At 37.1% G+C, this 10,179-nt stretch overlaps 2 protein-coding genes across 2 annotated transcripts; both read left to right on the top strand.

Annotated features, from left to right (window-relative positions):
* LOC18597047 (cysteine-rich receptor-like protein kinase 10) lies at positions 1,543-10,145 on the top strand. Its single transcript, XM_018122867.1, has 14 exons — positions 1,543-2,425; positions 3,114-3,239; positions 3,510-3,634; positions 3,773-3,983; positions 4,205-4,442; positions 4,627-4,777; positions 4,887-5,236; positions 7,126-7,502; positions 7,610-7,786; positions 8,176-8,387; positions 8,573-8,783; positions 9,005-9,242; positions 9,500-9,650; positions 9,743-10,145. The coding sequence occupies exons 1-14, from the start codon at positions 1,558-1,560 to the stop codon at positions 10,052-10,054; spliced, it is 3,747 nt and encodes a 1,248-aa protein (XP_017978356.1). The 5' UTR covers positions 1,543-1,557; the 3' UTR covers positions 10,055-10,145.
* LOC18597046 (cysteine-rich repeat secretory protein 38) lies at positions 7,011-7,716 on the top strand. The gene has a single exon (XM_018122905.1). It carries the CDS (start codon positions 7,031-7,033, stop codon positions 7,709-7,711), a length of 681 nt encoding a protein of 226 aa, XP_017978394.1. The 5' UTR covers positions 7,011-7,030; the 3' UTR covers positions 7,712-7,716.

Below are 10,179 nucleotides of genomic sequence, written 5' to 3'. Positions count from 1 at the left end.
TTACTTTTCCATATGCATATTGATAATTTCTTGCAGGCTTGGAAAAATTGGAGGGAAGGGACAGCGTTGAATCTCATTGACCCAACTTTGAGGGATGGTTGGAGAAATGAAATGATGAGATGCATTCACATTGGATTATTATGTGTTCGAGAAAACGTAGCTGATAGGCCAACCATGGCTACAGTTGTTCTGATGCTTAATAGCTTCTCAATCTCCCTCGCACTGCCCTTAATGCACCAGCAACATTGATCTGACATGTCATCCCCATCAAAATATTATTCCCGTGTCTTAGAGTCCAAGCAATCCAAAAGTGAAACAATCCCTCTATTGTTTTAACAGAGGCTTTAAGCATATATAAAGGCTTTAGAATTATCTTAAATTTTACAACTTTTTTGTTGAAGTTGTCACTTGTTCACTTTAGTTGATAACCCAATGTTTTCCTTCTAGTTAACTAGGGTGATTTAACCATATATAAAAACTTAGACTTGTCTCAAGTGGTAGCATTAGGCGAGACTTTAAACAGAGATTTTAAGTACACATAAAGACTTCCAATTGTTGAATTTTGGGGTTCTTTCATGCCAACGGATATGCACTATGCTCTGCTTGATTTAATTGTAAATCACACGCTTTTATAAAAAATTTACCTCCAATTTAATTTCATAAAAAAAAATTATACATATCATTTGTTTTAATTAGAAATGAAAAAAGTACACAAAATTAAAAGACTCATTAAGTCTCATTTCAAAAGTAAATATTTCATTGAAGTAACATTTCTTAGTATTCGGTTTGATAATTTTTTTTCATAATTTTATAACATATGCTTAGTTTTATATTATCAATCCAAAATTTTTAAATTTTAAATCTTAATATAAAAGTTTTATTAAATATATTTAATATAAAATTATAAAAAAAATCAAATCAGACACGAAATCTAAAAGAAGGAAATTCTGAACCTCATCTTGTGGGGGCCATACAGGTCAAGATTGACCTGTTGAATTGCTTTGATCAACTCAAGACCCATTCAATTTTGGCTGCTATGGTTGCAGGTCTAAAATATCTATGGAAAAAAACCCAATGATTAAAGCAACTGTGGGAAAAGGGGAACGATAATCCTTCTTGAGAATTCTGTTAGTCCTCAACAAAGCATCGAGACAGAAAGAACACCAAAAGTACGAAATGATTTTTTTGTTGATTACGTTATCAAAGAAGTTAAAATTTTAATAAAAAAATCAACAAAAGTATGAAAAAGGTTTCTTGTTGATTACGTTGTCAAAGTAATTGAGAACTTTAATATTTCACATTTGATTATATATATATATAATGTTTGTAAATATATAAATAATTTTTTTTATAATAGATATGATTGAATAAACAATTTTGATTCCTTTTATTACAAGAATATGATTACAAGACCTATTATTTTAATTTTATCTGTCACATCCGTCAAAGATGTCTCGAGTCTTCAGCGCTAAACACAAGTTATGGTGATAGTGACTGGCATGTCGTTTGTTGCAGGCGTCGGGCCAAAAGTTATACCATAAAAAGACGTATGCCCACATGGCTTCCTGCACCAAAACTGGTGAAGGGCAAGGAGAGACGCTGGCGATGGGGTGTTCAGGACGTCTACTGTTTTATTGTTCAGTCATCGTATCCCTTGCTGCTCTCGCCCTTGCAGATGAATCTGATCCTTATTTTGAGTGTCGACACGTTGAGGACAAAGGCAACTACACTGCAAACAGCACCTACCAGGCCAACCTCAATGGCATCGTCTCCCAACTTTCCTCTCTTACAGAATTCAATTACGGGTTCTTTAATCTGTCTGCAGGTGAAAGCCCTGACAAGGTCAACGCAATCGCACTATGCTCGGGGGACAGAACCCAAGATGAATGCAACAGTTGCCTTAACCACACCGCAACAGTGCTCCTGCAGCGCTGCCCATGGTACAAGGAGGCCACCGCATGGTATGAGTTTTGCTTGGTGAGGTACGCCAACCGAGACATCTTTGGACAACTGGAAAACGAGCCCCGTACTTGTGCCTACAACGAAAGGAATGCATCGAACCCTGAGCAGTTCAATAATGGATTAAGTGAACTCTTGAATAATCTAAGCAGCATAGCCGCAGCCGGGGGTCCTCTTCGCAAGTATGCAGCTGGTAATGCATCGGCTGGTAACTTGCAAAAGGTATACGCTGCGGTGCAGTGTACTCCTGATATGGACGAGCAAAATTGCACTGCTTGTCTAAATCACGGAAAGCAAGAGTTTTTAAACTGTTGCTACGGAAGGATAGGATGCAGGGTTCTTAGACCTACTTGTATCTTGAGGTATGAGTCTGACCCCTTTTATAATCAGACTTTAGTTCCTCTACCGTCATCGCCACCATCTCCAACACCACCTGGTCCAACTTCTCCTCCGACGCCAAGAGGAGGTAAAGAATCTATTGCCTTTTTGCTAAAACATATATTTCTTTTTCATTTATAATCAATATTAAGAACAGTAAGATCTTTGAACATATAAATCAGATTGATATGTAATGATTACTTTTTTTTTAATTATTTCATAAAGGATTTTTTGGCACCTTTGGGTGTTTAATAGGTGAATTTCCATTAAATTTTACAAAGTTCAGTTCAATTCCATGATTTGATGTTATCCAAACATGATGATAATATTTGTAAGACAATAAAATTCTATTGTTATTGATTTTCCAAACATAGAGTTAAAAGCTGTGCAACAAAGAAGAAAAGAACAGGGGAATAGTCAAAGAGAGGCCTTAGTCAAGGCTGATGTAGGCAATGACTTTGAAATTTCTAAAGGATGACATTTTCCATGATTTTTGTTAAGGCCTCTCTTTAACCTTCTCAATCAAACAATCAAGTATAACGAAAATCTGCAGTCAAATCTTTATTCCTTTTAAGATATACAATAAAAACAAAAAAAAAATCAAATATTGATTCAGTCTCTTGGCTTAAATGACAAAATAAGATTTTCCAAGAGCAAAGCACGAAAACCCATGAGACTACAGATTCCAAGGGATCTTGGACTTGGGGGTTGTCTTTTGAGTTTATTTATATATAATATGTTAGTTTAAGTTCTAAGTTTAATTTTGTGTTTTGCAGGGAAGGGCAATAACACTACTCGAACTGTCATCATTGTTATTGCATCAGTTGTGAGCTTTCTGATACTAATTATCGTCTCCATATGCATCTTTTCAAGACGAAGAAAGCCATTCGAGAAAGTTGAAAGTAAGCAAATAGATTGCGCTAGTCATGACATTAAATTTGACATTATTCGCTAAAATAGAATGATCTTACTTCACCTGCTGAAAAACAACATATTGGTGAGCATAGCACTATGGTCATAGACCAATTGCTGAGGAAACTGTACGATAAACAAGCAGAAGTTACTCTATCATCGGGGAATAAGTTTGCATTGTGGCAGTAGAATGTCTTTGAAATGCATACAAAATGCCAATTATTATGTCTGCCTGAGTAAACCTTTCGCCTTTTTTGCAGCTGCGGATGTTCAGATTACTGGGGCTGAGTCCTTGCAATTCGACTTTGCAACTGTTCTGGATGCAACTAATAACTTTTCTGATGCAAATAAGCTTGGACAAGGAGGATTTGGAGCTGTTTACAAGGTAAAGATCAGCACTTCTATCAGACCAGAATATCAGTATAATTTATCTCAATTGATCATCAAATTCCAGCCTAAATTTTTAAGGTTCGGGCTCTAAATTCATTAAAAGTCACTTATGGTACGTTCTACTATCTTTTAGGGTCAGCTTCCAAATGGACAAAAGATTGCTGTGAAAAGATTATCTAGGGGTTCTGAACAAGGAGACTTAGAATTTAAGAACGAGGTCCTGTTAGTGGCCAAGCTTCAACACCGCAATTTAGTTAGGCTCCTTGGTTTCTGCTTGGAAGGGCAAGAAAGGCTTCTCATCTATGAGTTTGTGCCTAACCGAAGCCTTGATCATTTCATATTCGGTACAGTTTCAATTTCACTTACGGATTGCATTCATAATAACTCCCTTCAGGTTTCCTGTTTTCAGAGACTTGAATACTTTGGTTATTATGTTTTTTAGCTGCATAGCCATGAACGGGGACATATTTTTAAACTGATCATAATACCCAAGAAAAAAACTATAATTCTAGAATTTGTTCCTACTCCATTAATGACTGATATAAAAGGTTTTGTGAAAATATAGATCCAATCAAGCGTGCACAATTGGATTGGGAAACACGTTACAAAATCATAGCAGGCATTGCGCGTGGACTCCTTTACCTTCATGAAGATTCAAGACTTCGGATAATTCATCGTGATCTTAAAGCAAGTAATATTTTGTTAGATACAGACATGATTCCTAAAATTGCAGATTTTGGGATGGCAAGGTTGTTTGGACAAGATGAATCACAAGCCAATACTAGCAGAATTGTGGGAACCTAGTAAGTATCAACATGTCCTAGTGAGAGCTTTGAATTGTTTCTTGTATGCATAGATTAATCTAGTATTTTATGCCGTAGAAATAGCATAGTAATATTCTATTTTCATAGAAAGATTAGATATTATAATCAAGAGGCTTTCTTCACTTGTTAAGTTGAGAATGATACAAGAAATGTTAATATGCAGTGGATATATGGCTCCAGAGTATGTTATTAATGGGCAATTCTCAGTGAAGTCAGATGTCTTCAGCTTTGGTGTACTACTTTTAGAAATCATCAGTGGTCAAAAAAGTAATCGCTTCCGTTACGAAGAGACTGAGGAGTACCTACTGAACTTTGTAAGTATGACTCTGAAGACTAAAGTCATGTATTTGCTTCACTCTTGCTAAGCTCTAACATAATGCAAATAAAACGTTATTATAAGTGGAAATTAATAATTTCTTGCAGGCATGGAGAAATTGGAGAGAAGGGACAGCATTGAATCTCATCGATCCCACTTTGAGTGATGGTTCCAGAGATGAGATGATGAGATGCATCCACATCGGGCTACTATGTGTTCAAGAAAACGTAGCTGGCAGACCAACCATGGCTTCGGTTGTTTTCATGCTCAATAGCTTCTCCACCACCCTCGCGGTGCCGTCACAACCAGCATTTGCTCTGCAGAGCAACAATATCGAATCCGACAGGTCATCTTCTTTGGGAACTAATTCATGGCCGTCAGAGTCCAACCAATCCAAGAACGAATTACTCCCAGTATCCCAGAACGAGGTTTCGATTACTGAACTATCTCCTAGATAGTGCTTGGAAATTGTAAGTTCATTATCTTGAATTTAATTGCTATAAAGTATTATGTACCAGTTCAGGATGTAGCTGTATATCTCACCAAGAAGTGGGGTGAAAGTCTGGGTGGAAATCTCAAACTTATAGTTTTTACTTATTGGCATAAAAAAGGGTACTGATGTTGCTTATGATAATCACTACCCAACATGTGTAACCTCATTGTAATTTTTTTTGGGTAAAATTTATCCATTTCTTTTCTCTTTTTGTGTAGAATCTAAAGAAAATTAAAGAAATCAATTTTTTCTGAACTCTCCCTCATCAAGAAACCTTGTTTTGATATGAAGACCCTGCATATAAAAGCAACATCCCTCTTTCGAACTCAAGTCCAAGGACCGGCTCATATGATCCTCAAAAACTTAAATGATAGTAATAGATTTAAATTGTTATATAAATTTTAACAATCACATTCACATTAAAAGTGAGATACGGGGTTCACAACCTCACCCACTCAATTTTTTGATATCCTCATCAAGACCACAAATCATTTATAAGGCTAAAATCTCACACCAGAACAATGTAAAAACTCACTTAGAACTGACGAAAGCTCTGATACTATTTGTAATGATCCAAGTTTAACCACCACCCAGCAATTTTCTCCTAACTTTTACACAAAACCTATCAATTATACAGCAGACCCAAGGCAGAATAAGACAGAGCAAAGGGAAGCCTTGCATGAGAGAGACACATAAGTATTCAACATTTTCAGAGTACAAATTTATTATCAAAATATTAATCGATGCAATTAATTTAAAAATAAGTTGACATTGCTGATGAATGCAACAAAAAGTATTAATAATTGAGACTAACAATGATATACCGGTGTATGACTAATAAAATTCACTTTTCAAAAAAGAAAAAGTATTTAGTAATTGAGATTTAGCTGTTGCCTTGATTTTGGTTGGGACTGGACTCCTTTTTATTTTCTTCTTGTTGGAAAATGGAACTGGAGAATTGATGACCAAAGATTTACCAACATGAATAATGGCTTCCCAATTTTCCGAAATTCTGACTAACCTTGATTTGAATTTATTAACAAAGGGCTAATAAGCTGAAAATGTTGCAAAATACATGCCTAATGCAACCCAAAAACTTGAATTATGAGAATTGCATTTTAAACCTTAAATGCTAGAAACTCATTCAACCCATCGTGCATATTTCTTGTCTTTGTCCTTTTCAGTTTAAAAGTGTAGGGGTGGTCGTGGGTGGGAACTGGGAGGGGTGAGGATGAAGCAGGGCCTTGGTGTCAAAATAAAACCCACGCTAGTTGTCCAAGCTCGATGACCCAAGCCTAGTTGTCAATTCAGATGGTAAACTAATATGATTTGGGGGGTTAAATCAGTTGACCATCCAAGTCTTAGCTATGCATCAAGATGACTTTGCCAAACCTTCTGTGGACAGCAGCGCATTTTACGCATTCTTCCTGTGGGAACATTCCAAAATGTGAGATTACCTGGTGTCGGACATTGCAGAGTAGCCGTAGGAAGAAGTTATCTCCATTGCAGGCCTTAGAAAATGACTAATTCTCAACTTTCTTTGAAAACCACCAGGCAAGTAAGGTCAGCTGCGGTGACATCATTGATTTATGCATAGTACTAAACTATTAATTATCAAGGTGAACAGAATCAAAAGGGTACCGTGGAAGCTGGACACGAAGAGACGTGTTTTTACCTAATCCAAGCTAAATTTTTGAATCACCATTTTTCTTAAGGCAAACTCGATAGCTAGCTAAATCCCAGGAGCATGAAAAAACCATGACTCTCCTCTACAGATCCAAAACCTTTCTTTTCTTCTTGATCACAATCTCCGGGCTTACTAGCTTCATCATTTGCCAGTCACCAACATACAGTTATCACTATTGTTTAGGTCCAGATAATGATACTGCCACTGCTGGTTATAAATCTAACCTTACAGATGTCCTGGATTCTATATCCTCTAAAGCTTCCGACCACAGCTTTTATAATGATAGCTTGAATGGAATTTACAGTCTCTTCCTTTGCAGAGGTGATGTTTCTAGCGATGTATGCCAGGATTGTGTAAGCAATGCTACTCAAACACTCACACAAAGATGCCCTTCTGATAAAAGTGCAATCATATGGTATGATCAATGCATGTTACGCTATTCAAATATCAACATTTTTGGCCTGGTACGGCTTCTTCCGGGGGTGTCAATGTGGAATACTCTGAATAAAACTTCACCTGATGAAGGAAATATTGGAGCCCAAGGTTTGATTTTTTCTCTAGTTGATCACGCTCCATATACAGAAAATATGTTTGAAACAAAGGAAACGGTAGTGGGAAATGGACCAGACCGTAGGTATGGTCTCGTGCAGTGCAGCAGAGATCTCAATGTCAGTGCATGTTCTTCTTGTTTGAGAGACTTGTTAGACCAGACAGAGAATTGCTGCATAGAGAAAAGAGGATGGCGAATTTAACTCCAAGTTGCTATATAAGGTATGAGATGTACCAGTTCTATGAGCAACCATCAGCTCCACCACCTGAGAATGAAGGTAAGTAAAACAGGCTTATTTCATCACCAGGCAATTTTTTCTTTCCCTCTATGGAAGCAGAGGATTATCCTGTTTTATGATAATGTTCAGACTGAATATATAAAAAAAAATAATAATATTGTAGTAATTTTGTCTGGTAAATCAACATGATTATTTGGTGCAATGTATCAGCAGCAGATAGTAAGGGAGGCAAAAGCACAAAGAAGACTATAATCATCGTTGTATCATCATTAGCAGGGGTTTTTGTATCAGTTCTGCTGGGTTTCTTTTTCTTGTATTATTCATCCTTTGTCAGGAAGAGAAGACAGAAAGGTAGATACAAGGAGGCCTTCCTACTTGCAGCTTCTTTTACTTTATTTTTTAGTCCAAATTTTAAACATTTACTACTTAATACTCAGAAGAGGGAACAAGTCAAGTGATTTTGTTAAGAAGTTGTCAAGGATCAAAGCGTGCCGATTTGATGGAGGCAGGTATTCATCTATCAGATGAGGATCACAGCGGAGAGCTGCATCACATCAATTTAGCCACCATACAGTCTGCAACAAACAACTTCTCCAGGGGAAATAAGCTTGGAGAAGGTGGTTTTGGCCCAGTTTACAAGGTTAAAAGTAGTTCTTTGATCTCCAACCTTATTGTCAATTATTGAAATAATTTGCTGTCTAGAAACAGCAGAAAGGCTCATATGCACATTAAAATGTTATGAGACTCTCATTCATTGACAGAAGTGCACAATTGAAATTGGTGTGGATATATTTCTTTGGATGACTAAAGTTTAAATGCTTTCAGGGAAAAATGCCTAACGGGAAGGAGATTGCAGTTAAAAGGCTTTCGTTGAAATCAAGACAGGGTCTTGAAGAGTTCAAGAATGAAGTGAAGTTAATTTTTAAGCTTCAACATAAAAATCTTGTGAGGCTGTTGGGATATTGCTTGGAGGAAAATGAAAAGCTTCTCGTCTACGAGTACATGGCTAACACCAGCTTGGATGCCTTTCTGTTTGGTTTGTCTCTCTCTTTCTCTTACATGTCAAACTACTGTTAGATGATTCTTGTTTTTCTTTATGCTAAGTATCCACGAGGTGAACTGCATATGCTAAAAGTGTGGTGCATATAAGTGCATGTGAAAGATGAGTATCTGGTATAAGATTTGTCTACTTATTTAGATCAAGCATTTCTCATAGCTTAGACTATTACTTTGTTCTTATGCTTGTCCGGAAAGCAGATCCAGAAAAATGCAAGGTACTAGACTGGGAAAAACGCTCAAACATCATTAATGGAACTGCGAGGGGCCTTCAGTATCTGCATGAGGATTCTCGGCTTAAGATAATCCATAGGGATTTGAAAGCAAGCAATGTTTTGCTAGATGATGGTATGAACCCTAAAATATCAGATTTTGGAACAGCAAGAATTTTTGGAGGCAATCAAATCGAAGCCAACACTGAGAGAGTTGTTGGCACATAGTAAGTACTTCCATTCTTGTTCCTTCACGCAGTTATTGTTGCAAAGCATCGTTAGGCTGAGATGAAGTCATCTGTGTTATGCCTCTAATTACGTTTCACCAATTTTTCAATTGAAATGGAAAATGGGGCAAAAAGATTCAAAATTCAAAAGATCAATGATTACTAGGAAAATCTTGTGCTAATCATGTGTTTTTTGGCTCACTGCATGTTAGTCCACTTTATATGTCCTATATTTAGTGTTTTACTTTCTTCTGCAGTGAATACATGGCACCAGAATATGCACTAGAAGGGTTGTTTTCAAACAAGTCTGATGTTTACAGCTTTGGAATCCTAATGCTAGAAATATTAAGTGGTAAAAAGAACAGGGGATTCTACCGCCAGGACTGTGGCCAAAGCCTTATAACATATGTATGCATCCTCTCTTTATTATCTGTTTCCTTGTACCCATCCTTAAGGCTTCTTTCCCTAATTAAGACCCTGTTACATATGCCCATGAGCAGGCATGGCAGCTATGGAAAGATGGCAGAGGACTGGAGTTGATAGATTCAAACATTGCTGATGGCTGTCCTATTCACGATGTTGCGAGATGGATACACATTGCATTATTGTGTGTTCAGGATGACCCTGCCCTTAGGCCTACAATGTCATCAGTTATTCTCATGCTTGGGAGCAGATCAGTTAATCTCCCCCAGCCATCATCACCCCCATATTCTGCAGCAAGATTTGTTACAACATCTGATCTATCTTCAACTACTCAGACAGGGACAGGGATTCTAACATCTGGTCAGTCTTCAACCACTGCATCTTCCTAGCTCAGGAGATCAAGTGTTAAAAGAGACAGACTTAATAGGTGACCTTACAGGTTCTGACTATAGTTACTTTTGGGGAGAATGATGCATTCTGTGCTTGCAAATACAAAGAAAAAGGAAGCTGTAGT

Source organism: Theobroma cacao, chromosome 6 (genome assembly GCF_000208745.1).
Source record: "Theobroma cacao cultivar B97-61/B2 chromosome 6, Criollo_cocoa_genome_V2, whole genome shotgun sequence".
In the NCBI taxonomy this organism is placed as follows: Eukaryota; Viridiplantae; Streptophyta; class Magnoliopsida; order Malvales; family Malvaceae; genus Theobroma; species Theobroma cacao.
This window is presented reverse-complemented; position numbering and strand designations above follow the sequence as displayed.

What these genes read in the sequence shown, in the direction of transcription:
- LOC18597047 (XM_018122867.1), top strand. Translation starts at nt 1,558, where the DNA reads ATGGCTTCCTGCACCAAAACTGGTGAAGGGCAAGGAGAGACGCTGGCG. An exon ending in TCCTCCGACGCCAAGAGGAG is followed by an intron (nt 2,426 to 3,113) that starts GTAAAGAATCTA and finishes TGTGTTTTGCAG; the next exon opens with GGAAGGGCAATAACACTACT. An exon ending in CCTTGATCATTTCATATTCG is followed by an intron (nt 3,984 to 4,204) that starts GTACAGTTTCAA and finishes GTGAAAATATAG; the next exon opens with ATCCAATCAAGCGTGCACAA.
- LOC18597046 (XM_018122905.1), top strand. Translation starts at nt 7,031, where the DNA reads ATGACTCTCCTCTACAGATCCAAAACCTTTCTTTTCTTCTTGATCACA.